Source organism: Marmota flaviventris, chromosome 14 (genome assembly GCF_047511675.1).
Source record: "Marmota flaviventris isolate mMarFla1 chromosome 14, mMarFla1.hap1, whole genome shotgun sequence".
Taxonomy (NCBI): Eukaryota; Metazoa; Chordata; class Mammalia; order Rodentia; family Sciuridae; genus Marmota; species Marmota flaviventris.
Window position 1 is genome coordinate 6,041,038 of NC_092511.1, and position 19,666 is coordinate 6,060,703.

Sequence of the window (19,666 nt, forward strand, 5' to 3'; positions counted from 1 at the left end):
TTCTTCTTTGCTTACATGTTATTCCTTCTACCTGGCAGAACCTCTTACATTATGGCCTCTTCTCAGACCCAAAGGCTTAAAAGAGCATTGAAACTTATTGAAAACTGACAGTGAGGCCAGCATAAGGGCTCCTATTCCAGACTGCTCCACAGTGATCAAAGGCGAACAAGACTTTCTGACAACAGCAAAAATTCCACCTACTGGGTTCAGATTCTGAAATGAGCTCTCTGGTTGGGTTCATGAAGGAGTTTACTAATTTGATGGCAATGGAGTGCAGACAGCTTCTGCTGCTTTTGTGATTTGTATGTGGGAGAAGGGTGAAGACAGTTTTCTACCCATACCCAAAAGTCTTCTACCCCACCCCAAAGACTGCCACATGGTCTAAAAATGAAGCAAGATGACCAACCACTGGGCAGTTCATGCAGGTAGTTGGAGAGCTAGAGTCTGAATGCAGAGATGCATGTAGACACTGCCCTGCCTTCCTGCTCTCCTGGTCACTGGCTTGGTTCTCATCACTACCTTTACCAGCTGTGAGCAGCTGACATGCCAGGTCTCCATAGGGAATCTGGAAGGCAAAGGCCATATTTCCTCCTGCTGCAGCACTCAGCGCTAAACCATGCTCACCGTTGCACGCACAGGGCTCCAGCTGCTGCTCCCTCTCACAGAAGGGGATGCACTTCCCATCCTTACACTTGCCAAGGTCCAAGCAAACTGTATCATCTTCAGCATTTCCTGGTGGTGGACACTCACTGCTGTTCCCTGAGGGCAAAAACAGTGAGCATAAGAGTCACAGGTTGTTATTATTTAGATGTGAGGTGGCCCCCAAAAGCTCATGAGTGAGACAATGCAAGAAGGTTCAGAGGGGAAATGATTGGGTTGTGAGAGCTTTAACCCAATCAGTGCATTAATCCCCTGATAGGAATTAACTGAGTGGTAGCTGAAGTGGAGAGGTATGGCTTTGGGGTATGTATTTGTATCTGACAAGTGGAGACTCTCTGCTTCCTGATCAGCATGTTAACTGTTTCCCTCTGCCACACTCTTCCACTATGATGTTCTGCCTCACCTCAAGTCCTGAGGAATGGAGCTGCCTTCTACAGACTAAGACCTCTGAAACCGTGAGCCCTCAAACAAACTTTTCCTATTTTAAAATTGTTCTGGTCAGATCTTTTAGTCACAGGAGCAAAAGGAAAAAAAGCTGACTAAAACACAGGTCCACCAGTTCTACAAGTATATGACACACTGCAACACAGTGTCTCTCACGAAAGAAGTGAGCACATGGCAAACAACAAGAGTTAAGGGGTTGCTTTCATCTAAACCAAACATCACTTGTTTTTCAAGCATATACATTCACACTTGAATCACAGTATTCCAAGAGAGCAGCAAAAGCACTACCTGTGCAGTAAGACACGCCTTTGCAGGTAGCATTAATAGCCTCCTGGCACTTCTTCTGGGCAGTCTCAAACTGACAGTTCTTACAGCAAGGACTGTTCCTGTCACTGTGGAAGAACAGAGACAATTCAATTCAAATGACAGGCCCTCATTAAACGCCTACAGTGCTGTTACAGTGACATCACAGGAAAGACCCCTGCCTAACTCACCACTCCTGCACAGTCAGACTTCCCTGGAATTAGAGTCACCTGCCCACCCTCTGCCCCTTCCTAATGTAGATAAGGCAGCATCAATACCACACTTTAGTAGGAAAGAATAAGGATACAGATAGATCATCTTTACAACACCTCAGTGTCCTTTGTTTTTATTAACGCATTAATTAAATGAAACAAAAAAACCAGGGGTCTACCAGGCAATCAACAGCTATGGCACTAGGCCGCCAGAGCCCGACTCCCTGTTGGCACTCATCTATAGCATTAATACACAATATATATGCACAGGTTAGTTTCAGTTATTCACCATAAAGTATAAAGTTTCTTCCTAAGCCAGGCTCTAGTCTATCAAGGGGACATAAATATGGAAATATTGGTACCTTCTAATTGTAACCTGCTTTCTCCACAGTTTATGTCATTAAATAGAAACATTATTCTATTGTATAGATATATGATAATTAATTTATATTCTAGGATGGCAATTTTGATTGTTTCCAATATTTTGCTATTATGAAAGGATACAGCCATGAGCTTGTATCCTTGTTACATCACCTTCCTGTACATCTACTTCCTTTAAAAAGATTCTCTGAACTGTGGGACTGCTAGGTGGAAAAGCATGCAAGTTGAGTAATGTTTTTACATTGTGCCAAACTGATTTCCAGAAAGCTTCTCTCTCTTTTTCTCTCTCATACACACACACAGTTTTAAAACCCTGTATTTTCAATCTTCTATTACACAGACATTGATTGTACCAACCCCCCAGACTCAATGTGGGAGTGTTTCTCACCTGCACTGTACACCTGGCTTCAGCGTGCAGTCGCTATTGCAGCAGGTGTCATTATTCAGGTACATGATGCCGGGGTCACATTCTTCTCCTTCATCCACCCTGGAGTTCCCACACACCTTGTTGCTCCGCTCCTTAAAACACTCCTGGGCCTTACTTTCAATAGTCTTATAGATGGACTGCTTACTGCAGTTTGAAAACATCTTGAGAGAGAAAAAGCCACAAGGGCCCAAAATAATATAATTAAAATTTATCTCCGTGGAGTGTTTGTACTGTTTCTTTTTCTTTTTTCTTTTTAGTATTTTTCTGACGTAAAGGGGCATACAATATACTTATTCATTTACTTTTTATGTGGTGCTGAGGATCAAATCAGTGCCACATACATGCTAGGCAAGTGCTCTGCCACCGAGCTACAGCCCCAGCTCCTGAGCTGTTTCTTTAGGGACAAATTCTTAATGTAAAAAACATAATTAGAAGACATCAGGGTTCTGGCTCAGTGGCAGAGCGCTTGCCTAGCATGTGTGAGGCACTGGGTTCTATTCTCAGCACCACATATAAATAAGTAAAAGTCCACTGACAACTAAAAGAAGTAGATATATATTTTTAAAAAACAAACCAAAAAACACCATTAGAGCCACCCCAGAGCTATGTCAAGTGGTCTCAGTCACCTTCAAAATGTCATTTATATGGAATTGAGTTATATTCCTTTACAGGGAACTAAATGGCTGCTGTGTATTTGCTTAAAGACCTAAAAGTTTTCACGTGAAGGCAAGTGATGATAATACTGGGACCAAATATCCCATCAAGGGAACAAGCAGTCTAGCAGAACAAGGAGCTCACAAATCCCATCAGATTGAAACTGCCCCTCAGGCATGCAAGTGCTGTGGTGACATGAGAATCAGGCAGAGTAAGTTCAGGAATGTAAAAGAGGGTCTGCTTCTGGTTTACCCACTTCCCTTTCCCTGGCTCTTTATATGAATGTACCATGTGAAGTTTCCAAATATTTCAGCTTTGTAAGAGGCATATTACATAGAAGATATTTTAAACATTAAATTCCAAACTGTTGCCTAAATATTTTCCTGAGTCTACAATATTTTGTTTCTCTGACCAGTGTCCCAAGGGAAAAGGAAGAGCAGAGAACCACCAAAATGCTCAGGAAAGGCATAAGGTGCTCGGGGAAGCTAAGTGTGATTATTTCTTAAGGCAGAATCTCCACAGCTCTGCAGGAGCTAAATGGCTTCAGTTTCAGCCTAGACAGTCCCAAGCACTGAGAAGAGAAAGCATAAGCCCTCCAACAGGTACCAAGGGAGTCACTTTCTGGAGGACCTCATCACCCTACCCAGAAATGCCAACTAGGCTTTGTGAACAATCTCCAGTCTGCTTACATTACAGTAAAAACACTTAATAGATCCAGGTGCCCCAATCTAAGTTTCAGACAGTTGTTTTTTCTGGGAGAGTTTATTCATTCACTGGCATTGCAGATGCATGAGCTCAATCTTACCAGTTCACTTTCAAGTGAATTAAAGTTCATAGTAAACAGAAAAGAATATGTCATTATCAGCTACACCTCCCAAGCCACAGATGTCCAGGATAATGCTAAGGAAACAGCGACCAATCCTCCACTAAGGTTTCTGCCTACCCAAGCCCTCAATGGCTCCTGCCTTCTGTTTGCATCCTTATCTCACAACCCCCTCTTGCCTTCAGATAACCATCCTAAATGACAACCTTCAGTGTCCCCATGCTTCCTTTCACTAATTCATTTGTTCAGAGCCCATGAAGCCCCCTTCTAACTGTTGTTCTTCATCAGCCCATCTAGAGGGAGGCAAGGCCTACCCAGGTAAAAGAACCACCTTATTTCTGTCCTATAGCCCCTTTCATTTGATTAAAACATTTTATTAAGGAATTCATTTATATATAAAATATGCACAGCATCTTCTTCTTACAAGGAGAGTGCTACTTGGAAAAAAACAAATTATTAAAAAAAAAAAAACACTAAACATGATATACTTGGGACAAAATAAATAAGCCATTCTTTGCTGATAGCCCAACATCTAAAGAAAAAAAACAGTTCTGCCCAGGTGCCACTCTCCTTAGTAAGTTCTTACAGGCCTGTGGAGAATCCAAGGAAAAATCCCTCTTAGGAAGAACTTATAGCGGAAAAACAGTACAATGCATACATCCACGCATGTCCCAAGGCATAGCCTATAAACTAAAAGTCTGACACTGTCCTCATAACCAAGGAACAAGGAACCTGTCCAATTATAGCGGCACTACCCACATGGTAGCCACTAGCCATATATAACTATTGAGAGTTTTTTTTTCTTGTTATGTATTGTCGCGTTCCTCAAGACTAAAACATTCAGGGTCACTCCAGGTGAACTGGGCTGCACGAAATAACCACACAACAGTCAGAGATACTTTTTTCTTTGGGGGTCCTGTGATGGCTCATCTGACCTTAAAGGTCTACAGAAAGAGAGCAAGAAGCAATTCAAATGAGGCAAGAGGTCAGGTTTCAGGGGGCTGAGTCTAGCTTCATGATGTCTGCTGTCAGCAGGTTGGACTGACATCTAGGTAGGCCACACCCAAAGGCAAAGCAAGAGAAGGGGACACACAAAGGGCATTTCCATGGAACATTCTATCCCAAACAGGGCAAAGGGGAAAAATCACAAAGAAAAGGTGGGTGTAGCTCAATCCATGGGGCTACATGCCTGTGTCTGAAGACACATTTTGCTACTTCGAGGACTGGTGCCAATATCCAGGTCACTACAAAAGTGACTGACAGAGCCTCTCTGATCACAGGAAGGAGGATGCAAATACACTCAGACTGGCTGCCCTCAATGTACTTTATCCTTTTTTTTTTTAATAGAAATGTCCAGCCATCTACTAAGTGGAAAGAATGGAATCATAAATGCCCACTGCCCCTCACCACCTTCCACACTGACCAGCACATGTCTCCATGAGCTCTATACCTTCACCCCTTTTTTTCTGCTTCTACACTGGTTTGTTGTTATTTTCTTTTTAACAGGTTTGCTGAGGCACATGTACACATCACAAAGCTAATCCATTTCTTTCTTATTTTTTTTTGGTGGTATGGAGAATTGAACCCAGGGATGGTTTACCGCTGAGCTATATTCCCAGCCCTTTTGAGATAGGGTCTAAGCTGCTGAGGCTGGCCTCAAATTTGCAATCCTGGCTCAGCCTTCCAAAGTGCCAGGATTACAGTTGTGCAGCACTACACCCAGCTAATAATAAGCTCATTCACTTCAAAGATAAAAGTCCATGATTTCCTTGATAACTTCACCAAGCAGTGAAACCATCATCATAAATCAGTTTTAGAACATTCCCATCCTGATGCTTGCTTCAGCAGCACATATACTAAAACTGAAACAATACAGAGAAGATTAGCATGGCCCCTGCACAAAGATGACAAGCAAATTCATGAAGTATTTCACATTAAAAAAAGGATGATTCCCATCCTCCCAATAAGGTCTCTTGCGTCCTTTTATAGTTAAAGCCTATTCTTCCCTCCAAACATAGACAAGCACTATTAAATTTAAATAAAGTGGAATTTAAAATTCAATTCCTCAGTCTCTAATCAACATTTCAGTTGCACCATGGCCACACATGGCCACTGGTTACTATACCATTCCCATCATTGTTGTAAGTGTATATGGCACTAACTATAATGTATATGATTAGAAATGAAGAGATGATCTTTAAGAAAGACATGAAAATTCAAGCTTGGATAATTTGGAAGAGTGGGCAAAAGGGGTAGGAAAATCTCTCTCAGGCACAAGTTGTCAAGTAAAGGAGATATAAAATGTAGCATTGCAAAGCAAGAGAATAAGACTGTTTACTCATGACATTCGAACAAAACTAGATTCAACATTCAAGATCACAAGAAGTGCAGAGGCTGGGAATGGAAAAACTGGTGAGGGCAGGGACACCCCAGTGACCCTGTCCTCCACGTGTTTCACACTCAAACTCACCCACAGCTTGGCTCCAAGAGGGAACCAGGCAACTATTTCACCATCCCTTCCTGACCAGGTTCCCTGCTGGCTCACTTCACCTCAGTAACAGGAGTGTTTGCCCCATGCTGCAGAGCTCCAGATAAAAGGATGAAACAAAAGGACCAGACACCTGTCAACATGGCTTTCAGTATGGTCTCCAGGAGTTAACAGTCTCTGAAACTATTCACAACGTCCCAAATCAACTCACACAATTGGACCTTATACCTGTGGGTTCTGCACCCATGGATTAAAAATATTCAGGAGCCAGGTACAGTGGTGCACGCCAATAACCCAATGGCTTGGGAGGTAAACAGGAGGACTGCAAATTCAAAGCTAGCCTCAGTAACTTAGTGAGGCCCTAAGCAACAGTGAGATCCTGACTCTAAATAAAATATAAAAGAGGGCTGGGATGTGGTTCACTGGCACCACTGGGTTCAATCCATGGTCCGTAACCCCGCCCCCACCAAAAAAAAGAGATCACGGAAAAAAGCATCTGTACTGTACATGGACAGAGTTTTCTTGTCAGTATTCCCTAAACAATGTAGTAAAACAACTCACCCAGCATTTATAATGTATTAATTTTATAAGTAATCTAGAGCTGACTTAAGCACACAAGAAGATGTGCAAAGACTCTATGATCTTGTATAAGGGATATGAGCATCTGCAGATTTTGGTGTCCGAGGGGACAGGGGTCCCAGGATCAATCCCACCCCAGACACAGGAACCACTGTACACTAGATTACTGTTTTTTATTATGCAGGTACTTCTACTAGGACTAGAGACAAAGCTGCAAACAAGAGGCATATAATTCAGCAAACTGTGTGTTTTACTAAAAAAGTTAATGAAAACATGCAAATTGTGAAGTACCATAGAGTTAAAATGAGCAACAAAGTTTAAATGAAATGACAATCTTTAACATAAAGACTGAGCTGACAACCCTGAAACCTAGAACTCACAAGTTTTTATTATTTTTTTTTAAAGAATCCAAATTTACACATGATTAACTTTGATATAACAGTACAAATCAGCTATTTAGAAGGCTGAGGTAAGAGGACTGCAAGTTCGAGGCTAGCCTCAAAGACTTAGGGAGACCCTGTTTCAAAATAAAAACTTTTTAAAAGGTGGATGGACATGACTGAGGTTGTAGTTCAGTAGTATCACACCCCTGGGTTTAATCCCTAGTAATACCAAACTACAAAAAAAAATGTCCAAATGACAGTTTTAGTAGATGAACAAGTGCTTCACCCCAAAACACAACCACATATCAAGGTACTTTGTAGGGCTAGGGTTGTGGCTCAGTGGTAGAGTGCTTGCCTAGCATGTGTGAGGCACTGGGTTCAATCCTCAACACCACATAAAAATAGAAAAATTAAAAAAGGTATTATGTCAACTACAACTAAAATATATATATATATATATATTTTTTTTTTTTTTTTAAAAGGTATTTTGAAGTTCCATCCCCTAGGGAAATACCTAGGAATGGAATACTTTCCTGAGCTCCCATTTTTTTTAAAGTTTTTTTTTCATTTTTTAGTTACAGATGGACACAATATCTATGTTCATTTTTATGTGGTGCTGAGTATTGCAGTGAGTTCCTCACATGTGCAAGGCAAGCGCTCTGCCACTGAGCCACAACCCCAGGCCCTGAGCTCCCATTTTGAGAAAACTACACAGCTGCCTCCTTTCCTACCCACATTAAAAGACTCCAAACCACACATACCTTATTGTTCTCATGGTCACCACTCACAGCTATAGGATACATAACATATTTTCCTCCCTGGTCCTCATTCGGAGCACATTCTGCTAGACCATCAGGATCATGTTCTGCTCCAAAATTGTGTCCCAATTCATGAGTCGTAACCAGATCAGCTTCCTTAAGGACCATGCAAAGAAAACTCTGAACATCAGTTACTTTTGTCTGCTGGGCCTACTGAGCCCTTTAATTAGAGCTACAAAAGAATAACAATCAGACTATGATGTATTCTATCAATTGTAGAAATTAAGCTGAGACAGAAAAATAATGGGTGACATGGAAAGGAATCTAAAAAAAGACAAAATTTATCAACGAAATAACACAAGGACATTTTACATAAAGACACAAGTCTCCAGATTGAAGGGTCCATCTGCCCAGCACAGTGGAGAAAAATAACATACACCACACACCAATTACATTATAGACAACATATCAGTATATCAGAAACTGATATTTTTCTACCAAATATTTATTCTCCCCTTCTTCCTTAAAGAACCCTAATTCTGTTCTGGGCAGCAATATGCTCAGCTAAAATAGCCCCATTCCTCTAGGACTATGGGCATTCATGGAACCCAGTTTTATCCAGGGATTTAGAGAAGAAGCCAGGCAATGAAATTTCTAGAAAAGCTTTTTTAATGGGACAGATTAGGTCAGCTATGATTGCTTTCTCCATCTTTTTCTAACATAAGAGAGAACCATCTGTAACCATAAGATGACAAAACAAGGACAAAGGACTTGTGCTTAGAACAGCTGAAAGCAAGTCAGAAAACCTAAGGCTCCGATAAGCAACTCTCAGTTACAATGCCACCTGGAGAAGACTCTCTGAACTGCTTCTCACTGAGACAAAGAACCCCTTATTTATGCCACAGTTTTTAAGTTTTCTGTTATTGGTAGACAAACAGACTCTGAACAGATATATTTACACATAAACAAGATCTGAAAATCTTCTAGAGAAAAATAGGTAACATGCAAAAGCCAAAGACTCAGACTCTTTAACAGAAACATAAACACCAGAAGACAAGGGAGCAGGGCTTTCAAATGCTGAAGCAACAAACACACCCAGCCACATGATCAACTATGCTCATTCCCAAGCAGCCTCATTCCCAGATACACAAAATCCCAAGAATTTACATCCCATGGACCTATTCTTAGGAGGCTTGTTGAGAATATAACAAAACAAGGCATAGATCAAGAAACAAAACACAGAGTCCAGACAGCAAGAGACTACAGGATGCCTTAAAATGACAGCTGCACTGCAGCCCAACACCAGGAGCCCCAAGAGGAGCTTTAGGACAGAGGACCTGAGAGGGAAGGGTTAAGAAACACACAGTCCTGACGTGCCTGGAAAGAAGCTGACAAGTCATTTTATTCTTTATAGTTTTTTTTTTTTTTTTAGTTGTAGTTGAACACAATACCTTTATTTCATTTATTTATTTTTATGTGGTGCTGGGGATTGAACCCAGGGCCTCACAAGTACTAGGCAAGCGCTCTACCCCTGAGCCACAACCCCAGCCCCCTTTATATAGTTTTTTAAGTTCTCATTATTTCTCCAGAAAACATGTATTTCTTTTAGGCAGAAATTAAAAACATTACATACTTTTCCCTTTAAAGACACTTATGTAAATATATAACAGAGGGTCTAACACCCAAAACTCCAAATCTATCCTTTTAAAAAGATCAAAGGACATACCTTTGTAAGGATGGTTTTACCATAATTTTTTGTGCTGGTCAAACCACTATTCAAGTAGATATTTTTCTTCCCAACTGGACTATAATAAGCTAAAGGCAAAAGGAAACGTATAAAAATTAAATACAGAATTATAATGTAAGGAAATTTACTATTCTAAGCTAAAAGCAAAAGGAAACAGAAACAAAAATTATGTATTAAGTATAGAATAATAATGTAATCCAGTCAGTCTACCATTCCAGCAACACATTCACAAGGCCAATGGGAAAACTTACCTTTTGGACAAACACCTCCATGACTGTTTGCTCTGGGAGAACCAACATAAGCTAATCCAAGAGTTCCCATATCGAAATCTTGATATGTGAAAAGGTGTGCCAGGCAGACTTTAGATGCTTCCTCAGCTATATCAAAGCTAAATTGCTTCAACGGGAAAAAAAAAATCTGTATTAAATTAGCAATCATATCTAACTAAGAGATATGACAACTCAATACTCCAGAAAAACACCAAGTCTGGTCACAGTTCTAATGAACACCCCAATCTCATGCAGCACACCGCTCTTTCCCTGGGGTTCATACCATCTGGGGATGGAGGAGCACAAAAGGAAAGGCGTGGGAGCGTTTTCAAAACTCACTGCTTCTCTATGGAGTGTACTGAAGGCCTATAGTCCAGGACCCAATGTACTCCAACTCTGCAGGGAGTTGGAGCTCTGAAGTTGGAGCTCTGAAGCTCTCATATCAAAACAAATAATTCTAAAGTATTTCAAGGATTCTTCTACTGGTTAATAGTAATGTATATTTTACTTTTATTTACTTATTTGAGTTGGGGAGGACTTTTAACTTTTTAAATTTTATAAGATGAAGGAGTTATAAATAAAAACTTATAGAAAAGTATAAATATCTAGTTTATGTTACTAAAAATTTTAAACTATTTAATCAACACTGTAAGTCTGTAAAGACTTTTTTCCTTCAGTCAAAGATGGTTATCACACTACTCCAAAAACTTCTACGATAAGGACCATAAGTTCAAGGCCAGCCTCAGCAAAACAGCAGAACCTGTCTCAAACAAAACAAACAAAAAAGACTAGGGATATAGGTCAGCAATAAAGTGTCCTAAATTCAACCTCCAGTACAAATTTCTATCATAACAGTTTAAACACTCTAAGTTTTAAAAAATCATGATTTTTTAAACTGCCTGAAGCGCATTTTAAGGCACCTGTCATTTTAAGGCACCCTGTACTCTCTTGCTATCTGGACCCTGTGTTTTGTTCTTATTTTGTTAAATTCTCAAGGAGCCTCCTAAAAATAGGTCCATGGGATGTAAATTCTTGGGGTTTTGTGTATCTGGGAATGAGGCTGCTTGGGAATGAGCATAGTTGATCATGTAGCTGGGTATGTTTGCTGCTTCAGCATTTGAAAGCCCTGCTCCCTTGTCTTCTGGTGTTTATGTTTCTGTGACACATGCCTTTAATCCCAGTGGCTCAGGAAGCAGGAGAATTCAAGTTGGAGGCCATCCTCAGCAACTTAGTAAGACCCTGACTCAAATTTTTAAAAAAGGGCTAGAGATATGGCTCAGTAGTTAAGCACCTCTGGGTTAAATCCTAGTACAAAAAAAAAAAAAAGGCTTCTAAAAACATTAGAAGTGAAAGGTAAGAGAACCCTGTATGAGAAATGAAGAATGTACAGCCTGGGATTCTGACAGCTCTATGTAAAAGGGTGAGACTTTTAGAAATCTTCTAGGAGTCTGGGGAGAGCACTGGAAAGGAGCACATGTGAACAGTTGTGCTTCCCTCTGGATCCTCCAGAGCCTGAGCTATCCAGAGAACCACAGAAACCAGGAAGGTGACGTGGTTTGGCTATTCCAGTAGTTAGGAGATATAGCTGCTCACATCTATTTCTGCCATTGCTAGTTGTAGGACTCAGCAGGAATAGGTCATTTTGAGGGGTGATGGGTACGGGGGATTGAACTCAGGGACACTTGACCACTGAGCCACATCCCCGGCCTCATTTTGTATTTTATTTACCGATAAGGCCGCACTAAACTGCTCAGGGCCCCACTAAATTGCTGAGGCTGGCTTTGAAATCTCTGGATGCCTCCCAAGCTGCTGGGATTACAGGTGTGCTCCACCGCACCTGGAAGGAACAGGTTCAATGGGCTGACCTGTAGCCACTTCAAAATTCACATATTGAAGTCTTAACCTCCTATAACTCAGAATGAACTATATTTGGACAGAGCACCTTTAAAGCAGTAATTAAGGTAAAATGAGGTCATCTGAATAGCCCTAATCCAGCATGACTGGTGTCCTCATGAGAAAGAAGTTAGGAAAAAGACAGGGAAGATCATATGAGGACACAGAAAAAGAACAACATATAAATAAATGCCAAGGAGAGGGGCCTCAGAAAAAACAACTCTGAAAACACTTGGATCTTGAACTTACAGCCTCCAGAACTAAGGAAATAAATGCCTGTTGTTTAAGCCGCCAGTCTGTAGAGCTTGTTATAGCAGCTGAAGTTGACTCATACACATGCTGAGCTATAAATCTTTACAAAATAACGGTGGATCTTAACCTAACTCTCAGGGTGGTTTGCAGATCAAATTAGATAAGGTATGCCAAGAGTACTATATAGACACAGCACATTATGGTTCTCAATCTTGTCAAAAAATTGATAATAGCCTTTAATTCCATCAAGCTTCAAAAACTTAATTTTAGCCTCATTAGACCCTAAACAGAGAATCCAGATGAGCCACACTATGCCTGGACTAACCCATGGAAACTATGAGATTAAAAAAAAATGTTCTGTTCAAAGACAGCCTAAGCAACTTAGTGAGGCCCTAGCAACTAGTGAGACCCTGTCTCAAAATAAACAATAAAAAGGCTGGGGAATCTGGCTGAGTGGTTAAGCATCCCTGGATTCAATCCCTGATACCAAAAAAAAAAGAAAAATGTTCTTTAGCTGCTAAATTTATAGCAATCTGTTAGAACAGCTATGGGAAATTAATACATTGCCCAATACATTAAAAAATAAAACACTATCACTTCATAGTTCAATTTACAACAAAGCAACAGCACACAAACTCAGACATTGGAATCATGTGGCAGAATCTTAAGGAAAGAATCCATATTACAAGAATGTTTAACTATCTAAATTTATTACCAGAACAAAAATTTTAAATTCCTACAGAAAATTTTCAGGTGTCCAAGTTATATTTCTACTGTTAAATACACGTGCACAGCCTATTTGATGATTACTACCATAAGAGATCCATTGACAACTTCAGAGAGACCTGAGCTAACAACACAATGCAAAAAAATAAATAAATAAAATCTATTTATTGGGTACTTATGCTACTTCCCAGAGAAGAGCCACTGTAGCTTATTAAATTCTGGAAGATATTAAGATTAAAAGGCGGGCTGGGGATGTGGCTCAAGCGTTAGCGCACTTGCCTGGCATGCGTGCGGCCCGGGTTCGATCCTCAGCACCACATACAAAACAAAGATGTTGTGTCCGCCAATAACTAAAAAATAAATATTAAAATTCTCTGTCTTAAAAAAAAAAAAAAAAGATTAAAAGGCACTGCTTCATAGCATTTTTCCTCTTCAGATTTTTGACCAGTTGATGGTTCACCCTGATCCAGGACATGGAGTCACTGTTGGACCAGCGGGAGGCTGCTCCAGGTCCACCACTCTTTTCTAATATGTCCCTTCATTAGTGCAGATACAATCTACATATCAGAAATCCCAGTGCTGTTAAGAGGATCGTGTCAGGATCCTCCGACTCACCTCTAGCAACATCTTCACATCCCAAGCATCCTTGTCTTCATTTGGGTAACTTTTTGCCATATTGTAGTGCCTTTCACCAGGTTTTACCTCTTGTGGCGACTTGAGAATGCGAATCTATACTTAAAGAGAGAATATACTTAGAACATTTCCAAAAAAAGTCACAAGACTCTAGATACCAAATTATTTTATCCACTCAAAAGTCTGTCTACCGTGCCAGAAAAAAAATGTTTTAGAACCAAAATTCCAAAAATTCTTCAGTTCTATTACTAAACATTTAAATCAAACTGAAAAGCATGATATGGAAAGCACACATCAATGAGCTATTTAAAAATGTTATAAATTTTAATATTCTCTATATTTCTGTTATATTTTTCCTCTACATTTATTCAGAAAAAATGAGAACTTGGGTTACATGAGCCCAAAATATTTATTACGACTACAGTCAATAATTTAGAAATGAAGAATAAGATGTGCATCACTTAGTATGCCACAGGAATAAAACATTATAAAGAACACAGCCTTCTCTTTGTATATGCATTTCAGACACATTCATATTAAACCTAACAAGAAAGGAACTCACTCTGATTAGTGAGTTTGCAAAAAAGAAGTAAGTCATACTCAGCTCAATGGTTTCTGTGTCTCTGTTCTCTGCCTGTTTGCATAGACAGCCCATTCTGGTCTGCACTACCACCACTTCTCCACTAGGGAGAAGCTCTGTAGCTTTGGCAATGGGTGGTCAGGGTCAACTCTTAAAGAGGAACCTATCTGGAAGCCCTCCAGGACTGCACATCTAAATCACATTCTCCAATCCATCTTTTAAGGATTAAAGAAATTAATGTTTTTGTCTCCTATGTTCTTCAATTGCTTCCAAGTTCCTAAGGCAAAAAGTAACTTTATTTATTGGTTCTTGAAAACTTGTACATGACAAAGCCAACTGAAAACAAGGAAGGCTACTTTATATGCACCAATATGGAATAATCTCCAACATACTGAGAAATGAAAAGGCAAGGAACAAAAGAGTACAGCACACTGCCACTATGTCAAATGCAGACTTACACACACACACACAGAGTACATACTACATACAACATCTCTAGGAAGGTGCACATGAAACCAGTGATGTGGATGTCTCAGAGAAAAGGAACTGTTTTGACAATGAAGAGAAGTTATGGAGACTTACTTTTCACGGTTTGTGTACTGTGTATATATTACCTATTCAAATAACTTAAAAAGAAAATGCAAAATAGAAAAAAGAATGGAAAAGGAAAAAATAATTCTCTTAGTTTTATATAAATACTAACAAAGTTAAACATTTATAAATATGGCACACAAATTCAAATTTTTTTTAAAAAAAACTCTAAATTCTATACTATAAAACCTGTAAGAATATGGTTTAGTACAGAAAGCCTGGAAAAAAGATACGATTCCCATAATTTACCTATAAAATATCTATTTGTGCAAAACAATACTCAATTTCAGAAACTTCTTTAATTACACTTAGCAATTTGGAAAATTTGCTTTACCATAAGACATAATTAAGATGATATTAGTGTAACATTGTTGTACATACTACTAACAGCTTTTAGGGAATGGCATCTAATGCTTCTATATGTCAATGCCTTATATAGTATTTTTGAGTAATTCTTCTAATTAAAAAATATATGCTAGAATTTTCATTAAAGAATGAAGCATAATCAGAGAAAAAGAAAAACACTACAGGGGATGAACTGCCAGGCGTGATGGAGCACACTTGTAACCCCTGCAAGTCAGGAGGCTGAGGCAGAAGGATCGCAAGTTTGAGGCCAGACTCAGCAAATAAGTGAGGCTCTTAGTAACTGAGCAAGACCTTGTCTCAAAAAATAAAAAGAGCTCAGTCGGTAGAGTGCTTGCCTTGCATTCACAAGACCCTGGGTTCAATCCCCCAGCACAAAAAATATATAAATAAAAGGAGCAAATGATATAGTTCAGTGGTAAATTACCCTAGATTCAATTCCCAGCACACACAAACACACACAAAAAAAGTGTCAAGTTGGGGTTATGGCTCATTGATAGAGCACCTGCCTTGCATGTATGAAGCACTGGGTTTGATTCCTCAGCACCAAATAAAAATAAATAAATAAAGATATTGTGTTCATCACTAAAAATAATATTTTTTTTTTAAAAAAGTGTCATAAAAAGTCTTCCTGACAAAAACAGCCTCAGGGGCTGGGGCTGGGGCTCAGCAGTAGAGTGCTCACCTAGCACATGCGGGGCGCTGGGTTTGATCCTCAGAACCACATAAAAATAAATAAATAAAATAAAGATATTGTGTCTAGTTACAACTAAAAACTAAATATTAAATAAATAAATAAAATAAAGGTATTGTCTCCAACTACAATAAAATATTTAAAATAACAGCAACAAAAAAGAGCCTCAAGACAGAAAATTTCATAATCTTGAATTAATATTAAAACACTGCACAATTTATCAGGAAAAAAAACCACTAGCATTTGAGAATATTTAGTTATGATTAATGTCAAAGATAAATTTCTGGGTTTGACTATACAAATGTTTACACCATATAAATTCACCAAGTAACTGAAGGCCATGTCTATTGATAAATACCTGCTCTATCTGTATTCCATAACCTTTAAAACCCGCATTATCCCACGAAGTGTTCCGATAGATGTCATCAACTCTGTCAATTAGCTCTATCTGTGTGTATAAAAGAAAAAGACATTGTGTAGATCTTTACCATTTTTTGCATTGTACTAGAACAATGTTCAAGGATAAATTCAGTTTAGAGAAAATGCTATGGTACATGGTCCTACTAATTACAGAAACTAGCATTAAGATATTAATCTTTATCACTGATGGCTTTACTCAAAGAAATTATTCTTAGCACTAAACTTAAAAAAGTGCTGTTACCAGAATAAAACAACATTAAAGTTTATCCCAAACTTTAGGTAACTGACTACATACAGAATTGAAATATCAACTTTTTACAAATCTACCATTCCTTCCAGACACAGTAGTATCCCAGCGACTCGGGAGATTGAGGCCGGAATACTGCAAGTCAGCCTCAGCAACTTGGTGGGTCCTAAGCAACTAAGTGAGATCCTGTCTCAAAATAAAAAATAAAAAAGACTAAGGGTACAGCTGAGTGGTAAAGCGACCCTGGGTTCAATCCCCATTATCATAAAACAAAGAAATTAACAACCTACCATTTCTACCAACTATGAAAATGAAATTTAAATGTCAACTGACTGCCTAAAATTATTCCCTTCTTAGAAGTACTCTGTCTTCACTCTGGCCCTTGACAAGTACCTTCAATGCCTTCCCAGAACAGGTAAAAAGGCAACAACAGTCAGCTGCTATCCAACCTGCACTCCACAAAGTTTGGCACGGAGAGAGCAGGAGGAATGAGGTACACTGCACCATTCCTACTCTGTTCTGATTTGGGAAGACTGAGGGAGGAGCACAATCACCAAGGAAGACAAAATGCTAATTACCCATCTGTTCTCAAAGAGAACATTCTAGTGTTCAAAATCCAGATTGCGAAGTTAGTTCTGGCAACAATAAATAAGGCAAGTTACATGTCTAAGAAACTGTTCTTTGCTTACAAGTAACCGTAAGAAATATAATTTTTTTAAAAACTAGACCTTTCATTGTACTCATTCACAGTGTAACAAAGAAGTGAGACCAGAGGAGCTCCTTAATACAAAACCCAGATTAAGAGAGAAGCTTTTCCACTGATTTCTCTTGCTAAGAAACAAGAATGGCAATGACTCCTACTATTTTCATAATAAATTCATTCACTTGATATGGAAGAGAAGGGAAAAAAGAGTGAGGGAGGGTACAAATAAAATGGAGACCAGGGAGAGCAAGGCAATAAGAAAGACGTCTTTACTGCCTTAGTCTGTTTGTTGGTTCATGAATAGCCCCATTCTCTTTTTATACCCTGAGTAAAATTTTGGTCAATGCCGAGTTATCATGATGAATGAGGTCATACTAACAAAAAATGTCAACGAAAAATGAGTCCCTTGATTTTAAAACTACACTATCTGATGCTTCAAAGTTCATAGACATGATGAGGATATTGCTCAGTGGAAGAGCACTTGCCTAGCATGCACCAAGCTCTGAGTTTGATCCCAAGAACTGGGGGTAAAAAAAAAAAAAATACAGTATCATTTCTTTAATCTTCCTTCATATCTCTGCCCTAGTTAGTTATGATCATAAAAGTCCACCTATTTCATGTACTTACGTGATTGGCTCTTTAACATGACATGAACCAAACTGACTGCTCTGAAATATACATATAAGGAAAAGAAAAAAAACACAGGTTCACAAAAATAGTTTTTTGACTTTAAAGTATAAATCCATAAATGTGATACTACAGGCTCATGCCACTATGGTGGTGATTTTTTTAAAAAGCTTATTTGTAGCCAGGCATGGTGGCCCACACCTGTAATCCCAGAGGCTGGGGAGGCTGAGACAGGAAGATAGAGTTTTCAAAGCCAGCCTTAGCAACAGCAAGGCACTAAGCAACTCAGTGAGACCCTGTCTCTAAATAAAATACAAAATAGGGCTGGGGATGTGGCTCAGTGGTTGAATGTCAGAGAGTTCAATCCCCAGTACCAAAAAAAAAAAAAAAGAGCTCATTTGTTTATATTATGACCTTTCCCCAATATGCATAAAAATTCCAATGTGCAAAAAATATTAAGTTCAAAAGAAAAACAGGTTTTCATAAATTTGAAACTAAAGTTTCCATGTAGTAATAATGTAAAAAACTCAGAAAATGAAACCATTAAGTTGAAAATTACAGGAAACTTCTCTTAAAGGAATTTACCCACTTACATAAACTTTTTGTTTAATTACCTCATGCAATATCAAATACTTACTAAGTAATTGGTAGTGGTGCTTTCTTCCCCTCTGCCCATGTATTTATAAAAGCGATGATCTGCTACCACCAATAATTTACATGTGTTCTTCATGGGATTAGGATCAGCTCTTCTCTTCACTCGATGAACAAACTCTAATATGAATTTGTATGCACTATTAAATCAAAATTCATCAAAACAAGGAGGGCGTTTTTACAATAACACTTCAAATCTAGTTATTCTGAAACAAACATTATTTGAGCTTGGGAACCTTGAAGGTATCTTGAATTTGGAGGAAAGCAGAAAAGTAAAAGAAAATATAAGAGGTTTTTTTTTTTTTTCCTTTTATTTTTGTTTTGTCATTTTGGCAATGGGGACTGAAACCAGGGGCACTTTACCAATGGGCTACTACTCGCTACATTACTGAAGGCCTAAGACACTGAGGCTGATCTCAAACTTTAAATCCTTCTGCCTCAGTCTCACAGATCACTGGGATTATAGGCATGTATCACAGCGTCCAGCTCAAAATATCAGGTTTTTAAATTGCAGAGCAACTGGGAACATGGCTCAGTGGTAAAATGCTTTCCTAGCATGCATAAGGTCCTGGATTCAACTTCTTGCCACCACACAAAAAAACAACACAAAACAAAATAAACTAAGAAAAAGTGCCTCCTTAATTTTTAAAATGCGAAAAACTTAAAAAGTGCTTAATAAAATAAAATAAATATTGAGGCTATGAAGTTGTTGTTTTCTAACAGTAAAAATGTCAAGGTAAGTAAGGCATGGTGGTGCATACCAGCAACTCTGGAGGCTGAGGCAGGAGGACCACAAGTTTGAGGGTAGCCTGAGCAATTTAGCAGGGCCCTAAGCAACTTAGCAAAACCCTGTTTCAAAATAAACAATAAAAAGGACTGACGATGTGGCCCAGTGGTAAGTGTTCCAGGGTTCAACCCCAGTACAAAAAAAAAAAAAAAGTCAAGCTGGACATAGTAGTGCAGGCATGTAATTCCAGAGACTGAGAAGGCTGAGGCAAGTTCCAAACTAGCCTCAGCAACTTAGACCCTAAGCAATCTAGCAAGACTCAAGCTGCAGAGGGCTGGGGTCGTGGCTCAGTGGTAGAGTGCTTGCCTAGCACACGTGAGGCACTGGGTTCGAACCTCAGCACTGCATTAAAAAAAAATGAAATAAAGATA

General features: G+C 39.0%; 1 protein-coding gene and 1 non-coding gene across 2 annotated transcripts in view; one reads left to right on the forward strand and one right to left on the reverse strand.

The window, feature by feature from the left end:
- The window catches only part of Adam17 (ADAM metallopeptidase domain 17), a 55,132-nt gene that overhangs the window by 8,199 nt on the left and 27,267 nt on the right, over positions 1-19,666 (reverse strand). Inside the window, exons 6-14 of the mRNA XM_027937737.2 lie at positions 18,495-18,628; positions 16,219-16,308; positions 13,615-13,728; positions 10,111-10,255; positions 9,839-9,927; positions 8,116-8,268; positions 2,389-2,588; positions 1,393-1,496; positions 625-759 (exon numbers count right to left, since the gene is read on the reverse strand). Coding sequence (XP_027793538.1) covers positions 625-759; positions 1,393-1,496; positions 2,389-2,588; positions 8,116-8,268; positions 9,839-9,927; positions 10,111-10,255; positions 13,615-13,728; positions 16,219-16,308; positions 18,495-18,628 — 1,164 coding nt within the window. The remainder of the gene's footprint in view (positions 1-624; positions 760-1,392; positions 1,497-2,388; positions 2,589-8,115; positions 8,269-9,838; positions 9,928-10,110; positions 10,256-13,614; positions 13,729-16,218; positions 16,309-18,494; positions 18,629-19,666) is intronic.
- Positions 5,741-5,843, forward strand: LOC114094725 (U6 spliceosomal RNA). The gene has a single exon (XR_003583125.2). It is a non-coding gene; the product is annotated as a U6 spliceosomal RNA (small nuclear RNA).